The 27,298-nt window shown below is 34.9% G+C and overlaps 1 protein-coding gene and 1 pseudogene across 5 annotated transcripts in view; both read left to right on the top strand.

The window, feature by feature from the left end:
• The window catches only part of P4HA1 (prolyl 4-hydroxylase subunit alpha 1), a 75,755-nt gene extending 49,301 nt beyond the window's left edge, over window positions 1-26,454 (top strand). For 2 of the 5 annotated variants that reach the window (XM_069459796.1, XM_069459798.1), the window contains exons 10-15: window positions 13,702-13,801; window positions 16,624-16,677; window positions 20,480-20,545; window positions 23,408-23,476; window positions 23,943-24,039; window positions 25,388-26,454. In XM_069459796.1, the coding sequence (XP_069315897.1) occupies window positions 13,702-13,801; window positions 16,624-16,677; window positions 20,480-20,545; window positions 23,408-23,476; window positions 23,943-24,039; window positions 25,388-25,458 (457 nt within the window). In that variant the 3' untranslated portion in view covers window positions 25,459-26,454. Of the gene's footprint in view, window positions 1-13,701; window positions 13,806-16,623; window positions 16,678-20,479; window positions 20,546-23,407; window positions 23,477-23,942; window positions 24,040-25,387 lie in introns of all 5 variants that reach the window. The other 3 variants (XM_069459795.1, XM_069459797.1, XM_069459799.1) reach the window with 2 other exon arrangements.
• LOC138376464 (enolase-phosphatase E1 pseudogene) lies at window positions 7,914-8,600 on the top strand (annotated as a pseudogene).
• Window positions 26,455-27,298: the final 844 nt, after the last annotated feature.

Raw genomic sequence — 27,298 nt, 5'->3', positions numbered from 1 at the left:
TAAGCACCCTTCCTTCAGTTATGACAATCAAAAATGTCTCTAGACATTGCCAAATGTCCCCTGGTAGGCAAAATCCCGATCACCACCTCTATGACTCTACCACTCCATGCCTGTTGAGAATCACTGTGCTAGGATAAGAATAGAATGAAAATGTAAGATCAAGAAAGGGGAAAAAATGTAAAGTTTCCAAGTATTAAAAAATACTTTGCTCATGTATTTTTTTAGTGGATGTTGGTTGACATCAAATCACTATGGTATTTAGATTCCACTTGGATACATTTAAAAAGTGTTCATTTTCCAGAAATTGCCAGTATTTTCAGTATGACAAAATTAAATAATGTGAAACTATTTAAGTTATTATGAAAATTTTTAATTGTCTACTAAAAAAACTGCAAAGAAGTACTTAGATTTTAACAAGCATTTTAAGAGGTACTCAAAAAAAATTTTGAAGATTATTGCTGTCATACCAAAAGTAATATGAAGGCTGGACAGAAGGAGTTGATTCAACATTTTCTTATTCTTTTTGGGGCAAAGCCATATGTCTTTGATATATTAACCTTAAACGTCACCATGCACATATCTTGGTTTTCTAACTGTCCTTATATACCACCACTTGCCCTTTTGCCCCAGTAAGTGTAGGGGAGAAGAAGTTTTTTCTTTGCCCATCACTAGGCTCATGGCTGAGACCCGTATAACAGAAGATTAACAAGAGAGGCTGGGCACAGTGGCTCACACCTGTAATCCTAGCACTCTGGGAGGCCGAGGTGGGTGGATTGATCGAGGTCAGGAGTTCGAGACCAGCCTGAGCAAGAGCGAGACCCTGTCTCTACTAAAAATAGAAAAAACTAGCTGGGCGGGCATGGTGGTGCGTGCCTGTAGTCCCAGCAACTGGGGAGGCTGAGGCAGGAGGATCTCTTGAGCTCAGGAGTGTGAGGTTGTTGTGAGGTAGGCTGATGCCATGGCAACTCGCCTGGGCAACAGAGCAAGTCTCAAAAAAAAAAAAAAAAAATACAAAAAACTAAAGATTAGCCAGAGAAAAGCATACAAACTTATTTAATATAAATTTTATATGACACAGGAGCCTTTAGAAATGAAGACCCAAAGAAACAAGACACCTGTGGGTTTTTATGCTGGTTTGATGAAGAGTGGACAGGCAGAACTATGATTAGACAAAGGGAATGTGATCTAATGGTAATAAACTGGAGAGAACTTAGCAAGGCCTGTTTGTTCAGATAATTCTTGATGTCTCTGTGCCTTTAAGGGTAAAAGAGGTTTGTTTCATCTGTATATAAGGATGGTACCCCTGGACAGAAAGTCTTATGACCTACTTTTAGAGGAAGGTCAGAGAATTCTTTTATGGCTTGCTTAAGGGTAGAAAAACCAGAGAAGGTCAGAGAGAACTTGTGCTTCTGCTGTTTTCTCAAATGCTAAGGTGCCATATTTTGGGGTGGAGTGTCCTGAACCCCGTCAGAAGACATGAAGAAAATTTAAATTTGCTATGATTTTTTTTAAAGTAAAAAAGTTTATTTTATCTTGCATGGGGGAGAGAGAAAGAGAGAGAGAGAAAAAGGGGTGGGGGGAGGAGAGCAGAGAGATGGCGTGGCATCCCAAAGAAAGAGAAGGGAGATGCCAGCCTATGGTATGATCTTGATTTCAATCATAGGAGCAATTATCCTTAAGGAACAGTAATAGATGGTAAGAATTTGCAGAAGCTAATTTGAATAGACATATTTTGAGTTATGATTCATACTGCTTCTGAGCATTATAATTAACCCCAATTTTAAGTTAAGCTTAAGCTAATTTTCCATTCTATTACAGAAACTTATTTATGTCTTCTTTTAAAAAAAGATAAACTTAAGCTATTAAATATTTTATCAGATTATTGCATGGTTTTAGACATGTTTACTGTCATAAAGTTTGTAAGTATCTCAATTCTCCAGATTTGGGTGCTTCTAGGAAGCATATAAAACAAAATTTCATGAGATCAGTGTTTGAGAAGACATTTTTTGGAAATTTTATATCTACACATTGTATCTTTTGAAGAAATATTCAGCCCACAGAGTCAGTAGACTCTTACCAGCAAGTCAAAATACTGTTGGAAGGTTATCTACAAAACTTACTTTTCTTAAAAATTTAATATTTCTAAACATTTCAAACTTATTTTTTAAGTATTCTAGTTTTATAGCTCTTAGAAGCAGCTTCAGGATTTTTAGGAAATGCACAACCATACTTTATATTATACATTATAAAGGGCAGCATAAAGCATTTATTCAGTAGCATTAGAAGCATTGGAACACTGTGAGTAAAACCAGAATAAGTTCATTCAGTCTTGGCAAAATATGCAGTGTGTGTGTATGTATATGTGTATGTGTGTTTAAAACAACCTAGTGAAAAAGGAATTCCATAGAACAGTGACTTTAGTCTTCTAGAGAAAATTGCTCAGCAACACTTTTATTAATAAAAACAAAAAATATATATTGAGAGATGAGTCTTAACTGTTAAAGAATTTGCCCCATTAAATATGTAGCATATTTTATGTTTTAATAAATAAAAAGTTTTTACTATTTTGAGATTTATTTTTTTTTATGTTTTTTTGTTTTTGTTTTTTTTTTGAGACAGAGTCTTGCTCTGTTGCCCAGGCTAGAGTGAGTGCCGTGGCATCAGCCTAGCTCACAGCAACCTCAAACTCCTGGGTTTAAGTGGTCCTCCTGCCCTCAGCCTCTGAGTAGCTGGGACTACAGGCATGCACCACCATGCCCGGCTAATTTTTTCTGTATATATTTTTAGTTGACCAGATAATTTCTTGCTATTTTTTTTTTTTTTTTAGTAGAGACAGGGTCTCACTCTTGCTCAGGCTGGTCTCAAACTCCTGACCTCAAGCCATCCACCTGCCTCGGCCTCCCAGAGTGCTAGATTACAGGCGTGAGCCACCGCGCCTGGCCTCTTTTGAGAATTAAATAGCTATGTTGAGACATTTTCTACCCATCACGGTAAATCTCAATTTGAAGACTCCCTCAAGTGAAATAAACAATTTATGTTTCCCTTTTAAATTATAAGACAATAAGAAAAAGACATCTCAAATGCAAAATGGAAGAAAATTTGCATTCTGATATTAGTTAATTTAATCCCTTTTAGTCTGGGAACATGTGTATTTGGAAAGATTCAGAAGGGAATTTCAAGTATCTGTATTTTGAGAAATTTCTAAAGGGTTACATCATCTTTTGTGGGAGTAAAAATTTGTTCCAGCATTCCAGCAAATAGAATTTTCTTTGGCAAAATGTGTGTGGAAATCCTTTACTGTTTAAAAAAAAGTTTTTATTTGTGTTATTGACCATCTGTTAACTTTTGGCAAGTTGTCTCTGTTTTTTCCAACATTAAAAAGAAACAAACAAAATTTACTATAATTTGTTAATGGAAAAACCTAATAATTTTGGCTAGATCAGAGAAATGGATGCCTTAAGACGGTTTAGTTCGGTAATATAAATAATGACTTATGCAAATAAACAATAATTTGTTGAGATGGTAGAGAAAAATTCTTTGATTCTGGTGGGGAAGTATTTTTCATTTTTTTACTCTGGAGTAATGATTTTCTATAATATGGTATTTATGATATCATAAATGTAATATGGCATTTACAATATATTTATGCTTAAGATTTTACTTAGCCATGTTACTAAGGAGCAAATTAGTATTAAAATATAATAATATTTTTATAATATATAAGCAAATACAAATAGTTTTGAATGATTTCAGTTTTTTTTTTTTCTTGAGATGGGATCTTGGTATGTTGCCCTAGCTGGTCTCAAACTCCTGGGCTCAGGGGAGATACTCCCACCTCAGCCTCCCAAGTAGCTGGGATTATAGATGTGTGCCACCTGTCCTAGCTCAGTTTTTTATTCAATTGGCATGACTTTTAACAACAACATTACCCTCTAATGGGTTGAACGGTGGTTCTCAGACTGAGGTAACTGAAATGGATGGATTTATACTGTTACTGCACAATTATCCCACTAAGAAGCAAAGGAACTGGATAAATTCCCAGTCTAGATGATTAGCCTTTGTTAACCATCAAGCACTTAGAAAAGAATTATTGGAAAATTTGACCTCTGGCACTCTGGGCCCTGAATTATCTTTGTAAAAAAAAAAAAAAAACACATAGTAGTTTTATATTAGCTAATTGGAAAATGTTAATTTTTACATCTGTGTTGTGTTAGAAGAAGGTAGTGATAGTGTTCAAATTATATTACTGATACTTTTCTTTGGAGGTTTTATTACAATCCTCAAAACTTCCAAAATGGTATTGTCTATTTACTTGAACATGACTTCCTTACTCATGTATTAGAAATACCGTCATGCAGTGTGAGGCTGTTGTTCCTTACTCAAAGCATTCCAGTGGTGTGTTAAAAAATCATGTTAAAAGAATAATAAAGTTTTTTAATAGCTTTTTTTAATTAAACAGGGAAAAAAATATGTGGGAAAAAGTAGATATTTTGGGCGTTTTTAATGGAAGAAAGGGACATACATAAAGTTATTTGAAGAAAGAGTTCTTTTTTCTCCTAGCACTAAATGTGTTTTATGGGAAAAACATTGTATAACTTAGTTGACATTTTAAATTATAGTTGTACAAAAGATAAATGATTCTCAAATGATTTTTCCTATTGAAGTAAATGGTATAACTAATTTAGTTAAAGCACCAAATACTGGAAGAAAGAAATCCTGATTTCTGATGATTTAATTTAATGCAGGAATAAAACTTTCGGGTCCTAGAAGAATGGACAGTAAACATATTACAGTGCAATTGTCACCACTGAATTTTTAGCAATGTTACAACAATGTCAATTTAGAGCTAAATTCTTGGACTGCCTGAAAGGTCTATGATAATGTCATTGAAGACAGATTAACAGTAATGGTTTGTTAAAGATGGGATCTAGATAAATAAAATGTTATAAATGAATGTAGTTCTTAAACTAAGAAGAGTCTTATTTATTCGTTTATTGTGTTGTTCTTAGAGACAGGGTCTTGCTCTGTTGCCCAGGCTGGAGTGCAGTGGCACAATCATAACTCACTGTAACCTGGACCTTATAGGCTGAAGTGATCCTCCTGGTTCAGCCTCCCAAGTAGCTAGGACTACAGGCACACATGGCTGGCTAATTTCTTTTCTTTTCTTTTTTTTTTTTTTAAGAGATGAACTCTTATTATGTTGCCCAGGCTGGTCTCAGATTCTTGGCCTCCAGCGATCCTCCTACCTCTTCCTCCCAAGTGCTGGGATTACCGGCATGAGCCACTATGCCCTGCAGAAGACTCTTATATTTTTGGGAAGTTTTTACATGAAAGTAAAATTAAGTGAAATAACTTCCCATGTATCAGACTTCATTTTTCTGTAGTGAATACAACAGAACCACAATTAAGGTGACAGGCTTTTTTTTAACCTACAGTAGTCAACATTGGCTTTAACTGCTAAGCCACAAACCCTCTACTGAGATCTTTTATGATATAAGAAGTGCAAATTAAAACTTTAAAAAAATTTTTAAACTATTGAAATTAAAATATTTTTCCCTCTAAGATTAGCAAAGAATAAAAGGTTGATACTGGCAGAGATTTTTATGAAGTAGGTAGGTATAGATCAATGCAACTTTTTCAGAGGGCAGTTTGACATCATTTATCAAAATGTAAAAGTCATCTAGCAATTCTGCATCTAGGAATTTATCCTAGAGAGATATTCCCACAAGTACGCAAAGATAGAGATACAGAATTTTTGTTAAAATATTGTTTTTAATAGGGAAAAACTAGAAATAACCTTATTTAACCAGTATTTTATTGATGGACTTTCATGGTCATTCCTCGAACTAAAGGTATTTTATTTTAAAAAGAAACTGCAGTAGTTTAAAAGGCAGTGAGGAGTCTGGGCATGGTGGCTCGTGCCTGTAATCCTAGCACTCTGAGAGGCTGAGGTGGGAGGATCACTTGAGGTCAGGAGTTCGAGACCAGCCTGAGCAAGAGCAAGACCCCGTCTCTACTAAAAATAGAAAGAAATTATCTGGCCAACTAAAAATATATATAGAAAAAATTAGCCGGGCATGGTGGTGCATGCCTGTAGTCCCAGCGACTCGGGAGGCTGAGGCAGGATTACTTGAGCCCAGGAGTTTGAGGTTGCTGTAAGCTAGCCTGATGCCATGGCACTCTAACCCAGGCGACAGAGCAAGACTCTGTCTCAAAAAAAAAAAAAAGTTAAACATAGGGTTACCTTATGATGCAGCAATTCCACTTCTAGGTATATACCCGAAAGATTTGAAAGTAAGAAATCAGATACTTGCACACCAATGTTTATAGCATCATTATTGACAATAGCCAAAGGGTGGAAGGAACCCAAATGTCCACTATCAGCAGATGAATGGAAAACATGTGATATATACAGATAATAGAATATTGTTCAGCCTTAAAAAGAAATGAAATTCTGATACTTGTTATCACATGAATGAATCTTGAAAACATTATACTAAGTGAAATAAGCCAGACATGACAAATGTTACATGATTTTTATTATAGGAGGTACCTAGACTAGGCAAACCCATACAGACAAAAAGTAGAATGGAGGTTACCAAGGGTTGGGGGGAGGGGAGGGAGAGACAGGGAATTGTTCAGTGTGTACAGTGTTTCTGTTTGGGATGATGATAAAGTTCTGGAAATGGATCGTGGTGATGGTTGTACAACATTGTGAATGTACTTAATACCACTGAATTATACAATGAAAAATGGTTAAAATGTTATATATATTTACCATAATTTTAAAAAATAGTTAAAATGGGTAATTTTATGTTATGTATATTTTGCCATAGTATTAAAAAATGAGATAGTGCTATATTGGATTGACTTGGAAAGAAAATGTATATGAATATGGAAGTAGGAGATTGGAGAGTGGGTAGATTACCCTTTTTTTTTTTTTTTTAGAAAAATTATCTTTGTTTATACACAGGGAAAAAATATTGAGAGGATATATACATACTTGTTAGTAATGTTTATCTGTGAGGACTAGGGAAGGGACTTCATACACTTTTATATTTTTTGAAGTTTTTATAATAAACATTTCTTTTTTAAAAAATAGCATTATTGAGTTATATTATACAATTCACCCATTTGAAGCCAATTTGTTGGCTTTTAGTATATTCAGAGAATTGTGTGACCATAATCACAATCAACTGTACAACATTTTTATTACCCCAGAGAACATTTTTATCACCCCAGAGTGAATGGTACATTGACCTACCAGGAGCTCGGTCAGGAGTGGGAGAAATAAATTCCTGATATATTTATCAGCCATATTCTTTACAATAACATTCTTTGTTTCTTCCCATTTCTGTCACACTGAGGGATTCTCCTCAGCCAGTCCTGATAAATTTGGAGGAGATCACCAGGCAAATAATTTTGGTAAAATAGGATAAATCTTAGATTTGTTCTAAGAAGTCTTTAGGATTCATTCATTCATTCATTCAGCAAATATTTGGTAAGTATCTACTATGTGCCAGGCATTATAGGTTCTACAGATATGGTAGTGAGTAGAAACAGGCAGAATATATATATATGTATTTGGAACTATTAGTATTATGATAGTCAAATGAAAGTGGCTTACTGTACTCAAATAATGTATTAATGTAAAACTATCACTGTGATATATGCTACAAAGGAAGGATATATAGACCATAAAAGCATATTAGGGGCAATTGTCTTCTCCACATCCGGGTGCTCAGAGGTGGTCTCTTCCTGATGTGCTTCAGGCTGCAGGCACTTGCCAATTCTGAGATTCTTGGAGGACTGTGAGAAACCCACGACAGCTCTGAGAGTGTAGCTGTAACCATCCTTCACCCTCCTGATCATTAGGTTGATTCCTGTAATAGCATCTAGCAGCTGGTTCGATCCTGTCACATCTACAAAGCTCAATTACTTTCATGAAGAACATCTTATTTCCTTACATCAAAGAAAACATTAAGAGTATCTGCAGACAAAGAAAAAGATACTTCTTCATTTTTGAAGGACATCAATCCTTTGAGGAAATAGGCTGAAGAGGATTCTTACCGGGATGGGGCTCTTCTGATCCCTGCAGTGGGGCAGATGACCTGCTACAGGTGGCCCAAGCTGTGGTGGATAACTCTGGAAGATGTCTCTGGACAGAAAGACCATGGTGCTGAAACAGCTTCAGGGCCACACGCGGAGGGCAGCATTCTTTGAAGATATGGTTCCATCATTCAGGAAATGGAGAAAGGCTGGAATGAGAGTGTATATCTATTCTCCAGGGAGTGTAGAGGCACAGAAACTATTACTTGGGCATTCTACAGAGAGTGAGATATTCTTGAGCTTGTTGATGATTACTTTGATACCAAGATTGGGCACAAAGTTGAAAGTGAGAATTAATGAAAGATTGCAAACAGCATTGGGTGTCCAACCAACAATACTCTCTTTCTGACAGACACTCTAGAGGCAAGTGCTGCTGAGGAAGCAGATGTGCACATTGCTGTGGTGGTGAGACAGGGCAATGTGGGACTAACAGATGATGAGAAGACTGTAGTTTCATTGTGTCCTTCAGTGAACGGTACCTGCCCTCTTGAACCCTGAGGATTTCTAAGGAAGACCACACTTGCTCAGGGTTGTCTCCATAGTCTAGTTTTAGTCTAATGGTAAAAGTAACTTACTTTAAAAATACACATACAGTCGTTTCTCAGTGTACATGGAGGGATTGGTTCCAGGACTGTCATCCTTACATACTCAAGTCCCACATTTGCCCCTGTGGAACCCACATCTAGGAAAAGTTGGCCCTCTGTATACGCAGTTTTGCATTCCAAGATTTCCACATATAAGTGGACCCACATAGTTCAAACTTTGAACTTGTTCAGGTGTCAACTGTATACATACAAATATGTATGCAAGTGTATATATGTGTATTTCAGATTACCTTCCACAGGTACATAAGTGGAAGAAAGATCTTAGTGAAGTGGAAATTAATTTCAAAATCTATTACCTGTATATGTCATGTTAAAATTGTTTGAAACTCTATCACTGACCCTTATTGAGGGCAAAGTGTAGTCAATAGAAGAAAGTACTAACACACAGATCAAATGTGTCATGTTTATGAGCTCATGTATCAAAATGGAAAGCTAGTTTTGAAAAGTTATTCAGAAGCCTTGCTATTTTAAAAACGAAGTATTTAAAGGATTACTCCTAATTATAATTAAGTGCATCTGTTTAATTGTAAGGAAATAGAAAATTACAAAGCCGCATTTCAGAGTATTTTCCTACCAGTATACAGAAGACAAAGATATTATTAAATATTTGCTTGTACTCAAAAAGAGCAAAATTGGAAAGAAAATTTACTTCAATCTTGAACAATCAAGTATATGTTATTTAAGAAGAAACTTGAGAATCATTGTCACACCGCCAGCAAAAAATTGCCTTACTAAGGAAAAAGGTTCATTGATGTAACAGCTGAAATAGAGATGTGGTTCTTAATGTTTCATAAACAGTACAAATCCTGCCAGTTGTTATCCATCATAGATTTTTTTTTTTTTTTTTTTTTTTTTTTTTGAGACAGAGTCTCACTCTGTTGCCCGGGCTAGAGTGAGTGCCATGGCGTCAGTCTAGCTCACAGCAACCTCAAACTCCTGGGCTTAAGCGATCCTACTGCCTCAGCCTCTCGAGTAGCTGGGACTATAGGCATGCACCACCATGCCCGGCTAATTTTTTGTATATATATATTTTAGTTGTCCATATAATTTCTTTCTATTTTTAGTAGAGACGGGGTCTCGCTCTTGCTCAGGCTGGTCTCGAACTCCTGACCTCGAGTGATCCACCCGCCTCGGCCTCCCAGAGTGCTGGGATTACAGGCGTGAGCCACCGCGCCTGGCCCATAGATTTTATATAATTGTTGCCTTTCTGTCAACTTCTTAGAACAGTTTAAGAAATTATGTTATTTACTATTTTAAAAAATGGTTTTACTGAAATCACTCCACAAGATCAAAAAAGGACTCAACTCAGGAGTTTGAGGTTGCTGTGAGCTAGGCTGACGCCATGGCACTCACTCTAGCCTGGGCAACAGAGTGAGACTCTGTCTCGGAAAAAAAATAAATAAATAAATAAATAAATAAAAAAATGGCCGGGCGCGGTGGCTCACGCCTGTAATCCTAGCACTCTGGGAGGCCAAGGTGGGCGGATCGTTTGAGCTCAGGAGTTCGAGACCAGCCTGAGCAAGAGCGAGACCCCATCTCTACTAAAAATAGAAAGAAATTATATGGACAGCTAAAAATATATATAGAAAAAATTAGCCGGGCATGGTGGTGCATGCCTGTAGTCCCAGGTACTCGGGAGGCTGAGACAGGAGGATCGCTTGAGCTCAGGAGTTTGAGGTTGCTGTGAGCTAGGCTGACGCCACGGCACTCACTCTAGCCTGGGCAACAGAGTGAGACTCTGTCTCAAAAAAAAAAAAAAAAAAAAAAAGGACTCAAATATATCTTTCTTTAAAATGGATGTGAGATGCACTGTAGGATGTTTAGTTTCAAAAAAAGAAAGAAATGGATGTGAGAAATGTAAATTTTATAACAGTATTATTCTGGTTTAATTCTAATAGGATGTCATGTCAATTTCATATTGTGATTAGTGTAAAAACATACTCTCCACCTCCACCTCCTCCTCCTCCTCATATATATATATATGTCTTTTCTTTTTGGAAACACACACACACACACATACATATCTATTTTCTGTGTAGAAGTGCTAAGGTGGTATTCAAAGCCTTAACTTTGGAAAGTGAAAAAGAATACTTTGGTCAGAAAGAAGAGCCCTGGTTCCTTAGGGCCAGAGGAAACATGTTCTTGACGAAGTGGGTCCTGAGGGGAGGCAGAATGTAGTGGTAGAGACTATAAAGGAGACTGAGACAAAGCAGCCAGACACTGAAGGAATACCTGCAGGATGAGTGTTTGAAGAAGAGAGTTTCCGGAAGGATGAATGTTTGTCATACGATATTGAAGGAACAAATACAATGAGAATTGGAAAATGTTATTGATTTAGTGCACAGTAGGGTTATGGATGACATTAGCAAGAGTGATTTTGGTAGAGCAATAATGGACTAAAGCTAGATTAGAATGGGTTCAGAGAGGAGTCGTCTGTAAAAAGTTGGCTTGAAGAGGGAGGAGAAAGAGGTTGGTAGCTGGAGGCAGAAAGAGAGTTGAGGGAAAAAAATTTAGTTTTTATTTATTAATGGGAGAGACAAGCCTAGTTAAAAGCTGTGAGGAGAGTTAGTAAGAGAGGGAAGCTGATTATATAAGAGAAATAAGGGCTAATCATTGATTTATGGTTCCTGAGATGGCAGGGGATAATGGAATCTAAGGCAGAGGATTAGCCTTAGAAAGTGGAGAGAAATCTCCTCTATAGGAACTATTAATAGAATGAACTAGAAGGAGCAGATAAATGCAAATGTAAGTAAGTTGTATGATGCTTATTTTCTCTATGAAGTAGGAGATAATATCTGCTGAGTGAGGGGCAGGCTGAGGTGGATTAGGATGCAGAATAGAAGAGGAAGTAATGGTGAGGACCCATTTGAAGTTGGTGTTACTGAATTTTACATGGAACATATCTGCCCTATTTTGTGACTCTCTTCAGTAGGGTTTGGTGATATAGATACAAGCTTGGAGCAAAGAGATTCATTCAAGATTGTGTTTTTGCTAGACAGTTGAATTTAGGCTTTCAGCAAGAATGTTGTTAAAATGATGAACCACGAAATCAAAGCTTAATGAGAGGACGAAGTATAGAAAAAAACAGGCTGATAGACTAAGGAAAAGCATATGTGAAAAGGGGGATATAGTTGAATCTGGGGGTGCCTTTTAAAATTGAGTATAGTTCCCATACCATAAAATTCATCCTTTTAAAGTATACATTTCAGTATACTGAAATCTTTAAAAATCTTTTGTTTTGCAACCATCATCAATATATCTAGTTCCAGAACATTTTAGTTACCCCAAAAAGAAATCTTGTACCCATTAGGAGTCATTCCCCATTTCCTCCTCCCCCATCCCCTGACAACCACTACTCTACTATCTATTGATTTGCCTATGCTGTATATTTCATATAAGTAGAAACTTGTAACATGTGGCCCTTTGTATCTGGCTTCTTTCACTTAATACAATGTTTTTAAGGTTCTATCCACATCATAGCATGTATTTGTACTCATTCTTTTTTATGGCACAATAATATTCCATATATATATATATATATATATATGCACACACACACACACCATGTTTTATATATCTATTTATTAATTGATGGACTTTTGGATTGTTTCCACTTTTTGGCTATTATGAACAGTGCTACTGTGAACATTTCTGTACAAGTTTTTCTGTGGACATAGATTTCATTTCTCTTGGGTATATACCTAGAAGTAGAATTGCTAGGTCATTTGGTAACTGTGTTTAACATTTTGAGGAACTGCCAAACTGTTTTCCAGAGTGGCTGCACCATTTTACGTTTCCACCAGCAATGTATAAGGGCTCCAGTTTCTTCACATCTTCACTAACACTTGTTATTGTCCTCCTTTTTTTTTTTTTTGTTTTTTTGTTTGTTTGTTTTTAGTTTTTTTGGAGTTAGTCTTGCTCTGTCACCACAGCTAGAATGTAGTGGTGTCATCATAGCTCACTACAACATCAAACACCTAGGCTCAAGAGGTCAGATCCTCCTGCCTCAGCCTCCTGGGTAGCTAGGACTACAGGTGCATGCCACCATGCCTGGCTAATTTTTCTATTTTTTTGTAGAGATGTGGGTCTCACTTTTGCTCAGGCTAGTCTTGAACTCCTGACCTCAAGCAGTCCTCCTTCGGCCTCCCAGAGTACTAGGATTAAAGGTGTGAGCCACTGCACCTGGCCCCATCTTTTTTATTATAGCCACCTTAGTGGGTATGTTTGGGTAACCTTTAAAACCTTTTATGTAAACAAGTAATAAATGAAGTTTTTTTTATAAAAACTTCTTATAGTATTAGCATTATGTAGTTCAAGCTAAAGACCCTATGACCTCCACTCTAATCAGTTCCTATACCTTACCTGGAAGGAACAGTTGTTTTCAGTTTGGTATGTATTTTTCTAGAATTTTCAGAAGTTCTCAGCATAGATGGCCTTAACACATTGATTGCCATGTGAGTTATATTTAACTCAGGCTAGTTTTGACCCTGGGGCTGCATGAAGCAAAACCCTGCAGTTGGTTAGTAAAAATCTCACTTGTTCATGTTCTTATTGTTACAGTTAATATTGACAATTTAATTCTAAAAACATGGATTGTGTTGCATATAATTCACAGAAAACAATTACAAATAACAAATTAGAAAGGATCATTTTGTTTTAATAAAACACCATGGCCCTGGGAAAATTATCTTTTTTTCTAATGTGGCAGTCAGTATGTTAAATAGCCTCCTTATATTAATCCAGCTGTTTTCATAGAAACTCTATAATAAATGAGATTAGTTTTTTTTTTTTCCAATTCCACTGTCTAATTATAGAATGTGACAACTTTTAAAAACTACAATATCAGTAAAGATCATATCAAACAAGAAAATCAACTAAATGCCTTTAGATAAAGGTTTATTGCCCTATATATTATGGCTTTTAAAATAACAGCTATTAGTCTTAATGTAATGAAACATTATTGGTAACACTAATATTATCTTCTTAGTGCCTGGCTCTCTGGCTATGAAAACCCTGTGGTGTCTCGAATTAATATGAGAATACAAGATCTAACAGGACTAGATGTTTCCACTGCAGAGGAATTACAGGTAGGTAATCACATTATCCTTAAGTTAATTTTCCACTTCAAGAGATGGTTCCCATGAGATTTCCTGACACTGAACAGGCAGTCCTTGATTTGCATAGTAGTTGAGACTGTAAAAAGTGACCCTATAAGCTGAAACCATGGAAAGCGATTATAATAATCAGTAGGAAAAATTATGATTATTCTGTGACCTTTAAATTTTTTGTCAAAACATGAAAAACTCTTATTATTGAGTATAAACATACAGAGAAATGAAAAAATATGCAGCTCTAATATTTATGAAGTACACTATAATTTATTTTCCTTCCCCCAGGCTTCAGTCTACCTGTCATGTGGCCAGGGTGGATTTTTTTTTTAAATAATTTATTTTTTTCTTTTCATTTTCTTAACAGTTTTTCCTTTACTTGTAATAATGATCAAAGGACTAGTTTTTTCATCATTTCTCTTTTTATACTGCTATGTTGATAAATTATTTGTCATAAAAAGCAGCTGTCCCATGTAATTATTTTCCACTCCATCATAATCACAACTTGACTCAAAATATCTTCAGTAAACAGGCATATATAGTAATGTTAGTTATAATGAATAAACATAAAATCAATATGTAATAATCGCATTTATTTTCAATAGTAGAAAAATAAGCATAGGCCCATAAACCAGAGAAAATAGCTTAGCCTTCAAGCTATGTGAAACATTACTTGATATTTCTCAGTCTTTTCTTATACAGAAATACTTTTAAAAATATTTGAGTCCTATTTTTGTATTAGATTTTTTTAAATCATCAAAATGTGCACTAAAAAAACCCAGTGCCTTCATCATAGTCTTTCTGATTGCAAAATTCTAACACAAATGCAGTGAATATGCAGCTTATAAATTAATAAGATAATTAGAAGATGATATATACTTTTGCATGTTTTCAACTTTAATTCAATTTATTAAGACCAAAACGTATTGTTATTTAATGCTAGTTAATTCCCTTTTTCTAGGTAAGTTTTTTGTTTTGTTTTAGTTTTTGTTGTTTGTGTGCATGTGTTTTACAGTGATATAGTCTGATGCCATCCTACTCCATCTTTGTCAGAATACATGGTCTTCTCCTTTGTTTTTATTGATACATAATAATTATACATATTTATGAGGTACATGTGATATTTTGATATATGCCTACAATGTGTAATAATCAAATCAGAGTAATTAAAGATATCCATCACCTCAAACATTTATCATTTCCTTCTGTTGGGACATTCTAAATCTTCTAGTTATTTTGAAATATATAATAAATTCTTAGTAACTACAGTCAGCCTACTATGCTGTAAAACACTAGGGCTCATTTCTAACTGTTCTAACTTTTATATCTATTAAACAATTTTATCCATTAACCATTGAGATGATCATATGGGTTTGTTCTTCATTCTGTTAGTGTGTTGTATCACATTTATTGATTTGCATATATTGAACCATCTTTGCATCCCTGGTATAAATCCCACTTGGTCATGGTGAATGATCTTCTGAATATGCTGTTGGATTCAGTTTGCTAGTATTTTGTTGAGGTTTTTGCATCTATGTTCATCGGGATATTGGCCTGTAGTTTTCTTTTTTTGTTGTGTCCTGGTCTGGTTTTGGTATCAGGGTAATACTGGCCTTATAGAATGAGTTTGGGAGAATTCCCTCTTCTTCAATTTCCTGGATGAGTTTGAAAAGAATAATTTGTATTAGTTCTTCTTTTAAAATGTAGTAGTATTCAGCAGTAAAGCTTTCAAGACCTGGGCTATTCTTTGATGGGAGACTTTCCTCTTACTACTGCTTTCTCTGTATTCCATAGATTTTGTTATGTTGTGTTTTCAGTTTCATTTGTTCTAAGAGCTTTTTAAAATTCCTTCTTAATCTCGTCATTGACCCACTGGTCATTCAGGAACATATTGTTTAATTTCCATGTGTTTGTATATTTTCCATTGTTCCTCTTGTTACTGATTTCTAGTTTTATTCTGTTGTGGTCAGAGAATATACTTGGTGTGATTACAATTTTTTTGAATTTTTTAAGATTGTTTTGTGGTCTTACATACAGTCTAGCCTTAGAATGATCCATGAGCTGAGAAGAGTGTGTATTCTGTAGCTGTTGGATGAAATGTTCTGTAAATATCTATCAGGTCCATTTCATGTATAGTGCAGATTAAGTCCATTGTTTCTTTGTTGATTTTCTGTCTGGATGTTCTGTCTGGTGCTGAAAGTGGAGTGTTGAACTCAGACCAAATATTTCTCTTTACTTCCTTTTGTTGTCTCACACATTGTCATAACTACCTGAAATTATTATTAGGGCCCTTCAGCAGGAATAATTAAATTGGTGATAAGTTCTTCCCTTTTTCACCTGAGCAGGGAAAAAATATGTAAGAAAAGGGATTTTATTAAAGTAGATTGGGAATTTGCCAACATTTGGGGCTTTGGGAAACTTTTTTACTTAAATCCCAAAGGAAAGTATTTAGTGAAAATAAATAAAAGACGTCTCAAATTTTAGTGTGTTATGTATTAGGAAAAAAATGTGTCCCCCAAACATTTGCTAAAGAAAAGCATATTAACTAAGGCTCTTATTTTATTTATTTATTTTTATTGTTTCATCTTTACTGTCCATTATGTGTCGTAAGCATTCTAAACTAGCTCCTACTAGCTATCCATACTTTTCATCCTGTTTTCTTAGGAACTCTTATTGATTTTAAATACTTTGCTTTTCATTCATATATAGGTATCATGTATAAGAGGCCAAAATGGGGCTCCAGATTTTTTGAGTAGTAATCTTCGTAGTTCTTTCATTTATACTTTGTTTCTTTCCTTCAGGTAGCAAATTATGGAGTTGGGGGACAGTATGAACCTCATTTTGACTTTGCACGGGTAAGTAAAAGAAACGGAGAATGTAAGAAATCTGCTAAAGTTTAGGTATTATTAATACATTGTTAAAGAAAAAATTATTCATGATGCTTGTTAAAAGATGGTAAGGCAGGCCTTATTCAGGGGGGGTGGGGATATTGTGATAGGTATACGAACCACTGCAACGGAGTTTTGCAGTGAGGGAAAGAGATTAAGCTCAGCTCCAAATACAACAAGGAACAGTGAGAATTTATAGCCAGTGAACAGAGGTGGAGGGATCAATAGATGGAAAATTGCTAAGAGGTAAGGGGGGATTCTGGCTAAACTGACCTAACAGGATTCTTGCAGAAGTCAGGGAAGGGTGATCAGACATCACCGCCGAGATAGAGGAAGATGAGGAACCCGATTAGATATTGCGGGGGGGGGGGGGGGGGAATCAGATATCAAGGATGGGGCATTCTGGCTAAACTGACTTAGAATTCTTGATAAAATTGGACAATGCAGAGATGAACACAGAAGCCCAAAAGTCAGGGCCAAGTTGGGAAGAGAATTCAGAGCCTCCTGAGTAGAGTTTGGTCAAACAGAAAATCTTTGTCAACATGTTAATTCTGTTCTTTAGCATTAAAATTTCATAGCCTATTTGGAATGTGTGGAGACATGGTATAATCATAATAGATATCCTGTGAAGCCTTTTTAGCAGTAAAAGAAACACCTAGATACCCAATAAAAGTATTTAAGATACTTTCAAATGCATTGGTGAGCCTGGAAGAAAGTAAAGGATATTCCCAAGGGCAAAGCGAACAAAGATGGAAAACTTAGGCATTAAACCTAGAGAGTTAAGGAGGACAAAAAAGCAGAGGCTGGAGGCACGTGCCTCCAGGAACCTAGAGCTTTGGGGATTAACAGCTCTGTGGGAGGACCTGCCATAATGTAGATAGCTGAACCCGAGACCCCTGCATAAAACCTAAATCTCCAGAAGGATTACACCTTCAGTGAGATAACGAATGGGTCTGAAAATAATCTGCTTTGAGGCCAGAACCTTATAGAGAGCGGTTTCCATCCTGGCTGGGGTGTAGTATGTATGGGGAACTGCTTCTGGGACTTTTAAAGCATAGGCCTGCCTTCACATAAATCTGGAATTTGAATTTTTACTACCCTGGAAGAAGAGAAATTAATTTAAAGTGGTTCATTTTGGTAGTGTTCCTTGATACCTGACAGAAACAAACTCATATCCTCCCTGAAAAGAAACATCCTATTTCTACACCTCAGCTAAATATGAACTCATATTTTTAAAAAATTACTAACTGGTAATAAGAAACCGTTGGTGAGACTGAAGCAACCAACAGGTTTAGACATCCCCAGGATTTTAGAATCTGAAATGATCAGATAAAGAATGTAAAATAACTATATAATATTTAAAAATAAAAGATGGGACAAAAATAAGCTCTTGAAATGATTTGGCATATTCGAAAAATAAGCAAAGGGAAGTGCTAGGCAGAAAAAATTGTTGAAATTTAAACTGTAAGGGTTAACTTAGAAACAGACTGGAGTAGTGAATGGGCCAGTAGATATGAAGAAATTACAAGACTGCATTTTGAGAGACAGGAAGATAAAAAATTTAAAGGAGATGTAAAGAGACTAGAGAGTAGAAAGCTTAGAGGATAGGTAATATTAAAGCAATTCGTAAAAAGCTTATGCTTGCCAAGTCCTCTTGGCATAAGACTAATAATTATTGGTCTCTTTTTTACATCTTTAATATATTCAGCTATAAATTATAGCATTACCAAATCTTAATTAACTTAAACTTTATCATAATTACATAGAACTCTAAGGAATGTGCTACATATCTCCACCAAGTTCTTACTCTATTACTGTTATTCAATAAGGGTGTTCTTTTGAATGAAAACATTGACTGTATTGTGTTATAGCTCTTCGCTGGCTTAATTCCAAAGTTCTAGACTCTTTTTCTTTGTAGACCTGCAAAGAATATATTTTCAGTCTCTCTTCCTTCTTTATTCAGTTATTGAAAAAAAATGTGAGAGGGCCTTTAAAAATGATGTGAAAGACTGTACAGTTAAAGCCCTAACATTACAAAATGAAATTGCATTTTTTTTAGCTTTTGATTTTGAAGTAATTATCAATTCATAGAAAGTCGCAAACAAATGCACAGAAAGGTCCCATGCACCTTTCACCTAGCCTTCCCCAATATTAATATCTTGCATAACTATAGGACACTGTCAAAACCAGGAATTTGGCATTGGCACAATCCACAGAGCTTATTCATATTTCACCAGGTATACTTGCACTCCTTTCTGTGTGTGGCTCTGTGCAGTTTATTACACATGTAGCTTCTTGTAACTACTACCACAGCCAAGATAGACCACACTGTACCATCACTATAAGTTTCCTTTGCAGTACTGCCTTATAGCTGTATACAGCTTCCTCCTCCTGTCCCTGCTAGTAACCAGTATCTGTTCTTCTTTGCTATAATTATATTATTCCACAAACATTATATGAATAGAATGATATAGTATGTTACCCTTTTTGAGATTTTTTTTTTCACTCAATATCCCTTGCGGTTCATCCAAGTTCTTGTATGTATCAATAATGTATTTTTATTGCTGAGTAGTACAGATTGAGTATTCCTTTCCCAAAATGCTTGGGAGGTCAGGTGCTATGGCTCATGCCTGTAATTCTGGCACTTTGGGAGGCTGAGATGGGAGGATCGCTTGAGGCCAGGAGTTCAAGACCAGTCTGAGCAACATAGCAAGACCGTATCTCTACAAAATATTAAAAAAATTAGCTGGGCATGGTGGTGTGCACCTGTAACCCCAGCTACTTGGGAGGCTAAAGCAGGAGTATCACTTGAGCCGAGGAGTTTGAGGTGTCCAATGAACTATGATGATGCCACTGCGCTCTAGTCTGGGCAACAGAGTGAGACCCTGTCTCAAAAAAAAAAAAAACAACCCAAAAAACAAAATACTTGGGAACAGAAGTGTTTTGGATTTAGGATTTTTTTAGATTTTGGAATATCTGTATACATAATGAGATATCTTGGGGATGGGACTCAAGTCTAAACAGAAAATTCATTTATATTTCATATACACATAGCATGAAGGTAATTTTGTATAATATTTTTAATTTTGTGCATGAAACAAAGTTTGTGTCAAGTACTTCTGTGTGGAATTTTCAACTTGTGTCATGTTGGCAATCAAAAAGTTTTTGGCTATTACAAATAAAGATGTATGCAAACTTCTGTGTGAAAAATACATTTTCATTTTTATGAGATAAATGCCAAGAGACTATATTGTATTTTAATTTAGATTTAAATATCTAGATATGAATTCTCCAGCCTTACTAAAGTGCTGACTGTCCAAAAGACAGTCATAATAGCAATAAATACTTGAGTGGTTCATGAGTTCAAAGTAAAATATCAAGGCAAGTTTTTTACCCACAGAGAATAAGCTTCATGAATGTAGCTAAGAGGTGGCTCTCATGTCCTATTTTTCGGAAGCAAAAATTATAGGTGTTGATTTTTTAAAAATCTGTACTTAGGAGATAATTGGCTCTCATTTGTTCAGGCTAACAAATCTGTTTTTTTTTTTTTTTTTTTACCCCCACTGGTCTTTTCAAAAATATCTGGTATACAAGTTAATTCAACAAGCATTTGAGTGCCTGGTGTATGTAGTACACTGGACATTATTAGGGAACATTTTGGGGCTGTTTTTGGCATATTTTTCAACATATTACTACTGTATATAGTTGCCACTGGAGTATTTGCATTACTGAATTTTATACCATTGAATTCATTGTGTTTTGTTCACAGAAAGATGAGCCAGATGCTTTCAAAGAGCTGGGGACAGGAAATCGAATTGCTACATGGCTGTTTTACGTAAGTTATGGCTAAAATTTTTATTTTAAATTGGGACTTGATCACGTAACTCATTTTGATGTGTTCAGTTAAGTTTGTTCTGTGTAGCACTTATTTAGCATCCTAGTTTAAAGTTTTTACAACTAAAGGTGTTAAGAATATTTTTACATTTGTAACTTTTTCAGATTGTAATATAGATGTTCATTGTGGAAACTTTAAAAAAAAACCTGAAAATTAAAATTATTGAGTTCTACTTGGATACAATCATTAATATTTAGGAACATGGACTGTTTAGTCATATATAATATATGTATATAAGAATCTCTATAGTTTTATTTGAATTTCTATATGTATATATGCATTATTTTAGTAAACTTTTCTGAATTAAATTTTTATTGAAGTATATCACATATCAGAAGAGTGCACAAATCATAAGTATATAGTTTTATTAATTTTCACAATGTGAACAGATCTGATGTGATCAGTACTCAGATCAAGAAATAGCACAGCACCCCAGAAGCCCTATCAAAAGAAACCACTCTCATTGTTTAAAGTTTCAAAACAGTATTAATTTTAAAAATTGTATATTTATACATATAGAAAAAAGTTAGGTTTTGATCATAATATTTGTTCAGTTATCTATTGCTGTGTAACAAATCACCCCAAAACTGAATGGTTTAAAATAATCTTTTAAAATTATTTCTCATAGTCATGAGGTTGACTGGGCTAAACTCATGGTTCCTGCTCCAGATTTGTCATATATTTGCAGTCAGATGTCTGGCACTGGGGTCATCTTGAAGGCTGAAGTTGAGGCTGGCTATTGGCCACAATACCCAAATTCTGGCCAATCATGTGGCCCGCGCTTCCTCACAGCATGGTGACTGGTTTGCAAGAGCAAGCATCCCAAGAGAACAATGCAAAAGTACATGGCATTTTTATGACCTACCCTCAGAAGTCACAGATACCATTTCTGCTGTATTACAGCAATGATAATACAAAGGTCTGCCCAGCTTCAAGGGGAGGGCATATAGACCGTACTACTTGACACAAATGTCAGTATCAAGTAAAAAGAGCATGTATGATGGGGCATATTGAGATATGTTATATTTGGAAAATACAGTCTACCATAATGTTTTAGCCTTTGATGACTTTAAAAGATGTATTTTATATCTAGACTTAATTTTGCTTCTTTCATTGATCTTTCCAACCCTTATCCCCATTTGAATTATATAAAACTGTATCTCTTTTTGCTATCTGTAATGTCTCACTCCCTACCAGTGTCTCTTTACTCAGTCTTTTTCCTCTCCCTTCCACCTTCCATTTATCTTTTCTCCATTCCTCTTTCTGTCCTTCCCTCTTTCCCTTCTCTATATCCATCCCTCCCTGTCTTCAACCCACTTTCCTCTCTCCTACCTTCCCTCCTCATCACTCTTCTTCCTTCTTCATTTGCATCCCTCTCACAACTCTGTCTTGTTTCCAAAAAGATGTAAAGTACATTACAAAGATTCATATAAAATAAAAATGAGAGAGAAATATCACAAAGGGAAATGCAGGAGAGAAGTTGGTACAGTATACATACAGATTCATGCTGTGAAGGCTTGTGTGTTTTCTAGAGGTGAGCTCTCCATAGAGGTGGTACCAATAAGTGCGATATGTTTGTGAAATACGTTTGTCAGAGTTTTTGATCTGTACATCTTTCACTTATCAGATTGGCACTTATTGTAGCTTAAATTTGCATTTCTCTTATTAGAGAAGTTGAGCATCTTTTCAGATGTTTAAGAGCCATTAGTGTTTCCTTTGTTTCTGTATTCCTGTTTCTGTTTCTCATATTTCTTTGCTTGTGAATATTAATGCTATATTATTTGGTCCACTATCCATATGTTAGATTATTTGACTATTAGATTACTTAATATTTCCCCTTCTTAATATATCCTTCCTGTTTTCCTAAAATAGTCATGTAGCATTTTAATTAGATTAGTATTCATTTTTCCAATGTTGAGATAGTATTCCAAAATGGAATATAATATACTATATAGTATTATGTACATAATATATAGTATATATTGTAGATCTACTGTGTGCTCCATTTATAGCCATAAAAGTCATGCATAACTTATAAATTTCTCCAAAGTTAATTTTTTCATTGCTTAAAAGCTCTAAGCTCATTATTATTAATTATATATTTATCATTGTAAAATACCCTTCATCTCATTTAATGCTCTTTATCTTGATTTAAACTGTCTTTCATATTAAGATCATAACCCTGTTTTCTTTGGGACAGCATTTGCCACAAATCTTATCTTTTTGTTTTTAGTGTTTGTAAATCACTTGTTTTAGATGCAACTCGTTGATACACCATATGGTTGGATTTTGCTTTGTGATATAATCTGAGTCTTTCTATACATTCTACTCATGTCACTTTTTAAAAATCTTCACTATATGATCTGTTTGTTTTGTGCATACGCTTCTTCAGTTAATTTAGGTTTTTATTCTAGGTTACTTTATGAATGTAACTTTATATGATTCTTGAATCTTCTCATTTTTAGTTAATATGTATTGACTCTCGACCATGAGCAATGATAAAACTTAGGTTATTTTTATTTTTCTCTTGGTGTTTATTTTGTGTAATTTTATTTAAATATTTATTGAAAATATTCATCCCCATCTCCCTTTTTTATTAATCATTCCTTTGCTTTCTGTAGTATTTTACTTATATAAATGGCATTTTATTTTTGAAAAACTGAGTATTATGCACAAACCCTGCTATGTAAGCACAAGTTCATATGTTCCCAATATTCTAGTATTCAATATCAAATCCTCCTCACAATAGCATATTGTACTTTATTCTACCAGCACTTTTGAATAATACTCTGTGTCTTATAGATGAGTGATGTGTCTGCAGGAGGAGCCACTGTTTTTCCTGAAGTAGGAGCTAGTGTTTGGCCAAAAAAAGTAAGCTTGGTTTATTATTTTTATTTTTTTGGTTTTTACATTTTTCCCCTGAGGAAGAGATACCCCTGTATTTCATGGTCTAATTAATTATATTTTTAAAGGTAGTATGCTCAAGTACTACATTATCTCTAGGTAAAATTTTGGGTATTTTTATGGCACAGTTTACCATGAGTACTTAGAGGTGATGAGCAACCGGGGATTAGTATTTAAACATTTTCATTTCTAAAATGGATTCCATATGATGTTTGCATCTGGACATTACAAGATTTTTTTTTGCTTTGTGTTGGCAGATACTCTTTTTGTCAAGGAGTTTTGTGGTATTAACTTTTTCACATGATCAAGAACAGTTTTTAAAGTGATATAATACTGCCATACAGGAGTCCTTCAGCAGGAACAGAAGAAAATTTAAGTACTGCAAAAAGCAATAACCTGACATTTGGAGATAATTTTGAATTGTTCTCCATAGGGAACTGCTGTTTTCTGGTATAATCTGTTTGCCAGTGGAGAAGGAGATTATAGTACACGGCATGCAGCCTGTCCAGTGCTAGTCGGAAACAAATGGGGTAAATATTTCTTGTATGAATAGAATTTGTGGTTTTTGTCTCATATTTTGAAACTATTATAATCTACATCTTAAAACAGCTCCCCCAGATTTGCATAATATGACTTTAACATTGTATGGGATTCAACCAAGTTCCTGATCTTAATATAAATTTGCATTCAATATATCAGAATTTTGATGACATTTTATTTTTAATTCTATTTCTACTTATTAAGAAAGTGGCTCAAAATTGAATAAGACAATTTCTCAGAGGATTAATAATCTGATTGAGACATACTAATGGATAAATTATAGTGTAATACATATTAATACAAAAATGTACACAGAAGATAGTGACTCCTTAAGTTTGGGAAATCATCTTCAAAGCTTAATTTTTAAATTTGGTCCTGAAGATAGAACAGTCGTTTTCCATGCATGTTAGGGACCAGGGCCAGGACTAGTATGAGGCTAGAGTGGCACCTAGGGTACAAAATTTAAAGAGGCTACTCAGGGTCATGCAAATGCAGGATAGGCCACATTAAAAAAAAAAAAAAGGTTAAAAGAAACATTTGAAATGAGTTTTAATATTTATTAATTAGCTCCATATATTTATTTCAATGTGTTTCTAGCCATCTTTCAAATGCTTAATTAGCCACATGTGTCTAGAGGTTACTGGATAGGACATAGCAAGATTAAGGAGTCAGTGAGGGCTGATCAGGATTTAAAAATCTCCCCTGATGCTAACAGATTCAAAAGACATTTAAGGAAATAGACGGAGTTTGGTGAATAAAGACTGCATACAAGGGTTGAAAATGGTAAAAGAGGAGTTAAGGTTCCTGCTTGAGAATTTTGTACCTGTTGATGCCATTGATTGAGTTCTATAATACTAGAGATGAAGGAATAGAAAATTAATTTCTCTTGGGATATATTTTACATGGGATACATTTTTTAAAAGCATCTTGGAAACAATGAGCATACAACATCAGTGACTGATCACAAAGTTGCTCCATTAAGAGTGGAGAGTTGGTGTTCATTATTGAAATGTCTTTGTATTTTGGGAATTGTACTTTGAAAACAGATAAAAATAATGTTCTGCTATCTCTGTACCTGTATCTTAATTCTATTTATGTCTCATTTCAAGCTTCACATTGAACATTGGAAATTTTAGGAAATGTACATGGACTTTTAAATATACATACACATGTTGACAGAAACGCTTAGTCAAGTTTTTAAGTAGCATCTGCCTTTATCTGGTTTTGGTCTTGAACCTTTAGCCTGTGTTGAAACTTTGTTATAGATCTATCTTTTAGAAGCTAATTAAATAGCAATTAGATTGAGGGGAATTAATATATATATTTTTTCTCTCATAGTATCCAATAAATGGCTCCATGAACGTGGACAAGAATTTCGAAGGCCATGCACCTTGTCAGAATTGGAATGACAAACAGGCTTCCCTTCCTCTCCTGTTGTTGTACTCTAATGTGTCTGATACACACATTTCCTAGTCTTAACTTTCAAGAGTTTACAATTGACTAACACTCCATGCTTGATTCAGTCATGAACCTCATCCCATGTTTCATCTGTGGACAATCACTTTGTGGGTTTTTTTTTCCTTTTAAAAGTAACATTAAATCACATTATATATATAAAACCTTAAAGTTCAATTGGTATCACAGAAGACAAGGCATAGTTTAAAATGAGGAATTTTTGTGTTGTATTTTAAAGAACTTTTTGGTTGGATAAAAAATATAATGTAAGCATCCAGTTTTAGTATTTCACTACATCTCGGTTGGTGGTAGGCTAGAATGGGCCATGTGATAGGAAACACATGCCTCACAATATATATCTAGGTATTATGTTTACCTAGCCTTACTCTGTTTATTTTCTGGATCTGCCTGATAATCTAGGACTCTAATCTGGGTTCCCTGCAATGTTTGCTCTTCCACACGATATTCTAAGTTGATTTTTTTTCCTCCTAAGTCCTTTTCAAATTTGCCAGTCCCTCTCTATTCTCTCAGAGCTCCTCTGTGGTGAATTTGACCTGTTTGAGTTAAAATACTTCAATTTAAAAAATTTTTTTCTTTTACAAAGAAGTCCAAATAACAATACTAGGCCTTCTTAACCAAAACACTCATCACTTAATCTGTTTCTTTCACCTTTTTGTCCAGAAATTTTGCCGTTTTTCTTAGTGCTAATACCTTGCCTCTTATTCCTGCTACAGCAGGGTGGTGATATTGGCATTCTCATTAAATAAATATTGTGCCTTAGGAGACTGGAAGTTTAAAAATGCACAAGTCCTTTCAATGGTCCCTTTCAATGATGAGGGAAATTGATTTTTAAAAGGTAGTCTTTTACTTAAGAAGCCAAAATGTTTGTTTTTTTAAATTCTGAAATGTGTTGTGACAATAATGACCTATTTATGATCTTAAATCTTTTTAAAAAAATGTTTTCTGTGTGGTGTTTTTTATATTTAAATCAATGTATGACAGAAATAATGGGTTAATTCTAATTTACGTTATTTTTTTACCTAGGACTTAGGTTTATACTGTTTTCACTCACACTAATGTCAGTCACGTGGTTAGAGAAGAAAAATTTAGGGTCTCTGAAGTTTCAGATATTTAATTAAAATGTGTTTCCTTCAAAGAGCCTATAATTACACTATGGTTGGGGGGGTTATTACAATAATGGTACTTAAGACTGTCTCCTATTAAAATATATGGTGTGATATAAGCTGAACTTAATGAAGTATGTTAATTGATCCTTTAGACTAACTTTTTACATTATGTATGGTGAATCCTAGTTCACATAAGGGCTCTTTACCCTTTGTGCAGTATTTAAATTTTTAAGGAAGAATTTGGTTTATTCTCTGGAAGAGTAAATATTTTTACCTTTTTTTTTTGAGACAGGGTCTTGCTCTGTTGCCTGGACTGGAGTTGCAGTGTGTCATCGTATCTCACTGCAGCCTCAAACTCCTGGGCTCAAGCCATCCTCCTGTCTCAGCCTCCAGAGTACCTGGGACTATAGGAACACACCATCACACCCAGCTAAATTTTTTTTTGTAGAGACAAAGTCTTGCTATATTGCTGAGGCTGGTCTTGAACTCTTGGCCTCAAGAGATTCTCCCAAAGTGCTGGAGTTACAGGCATGAGCTACTGTACCAAGCCTTTATCTATTTTTAAAATGAACTGTGAAGTCCTTTTCTTCCAACTACCCTTTGTTCCAACACAGATATTTTAGAAATACTTCCATTCACTCAGATTTTATGACCATAGTTTTTTTTT

The sequence above is a fragment of the Eulemur rufifrons genome, chromosome 28 (assembly GCF_041146395.1).
Source record: "Eulemur rufifrons isolate Redbay chromosome 28, OSU_ERuf_1, whole genome shotgun sequence".
NCBI classification, from domain to species: domain Eukaryota; kingdom Metazoa; phylum Chordata; class Mammalia; order Primates; family Lemuridae; genus Eulemur; species Eulemur rufifrons.
Note: the sequence above shows the minus strand (reverse complement) of the source record. Positions and strands in the feature narration are given on the sequence as shown.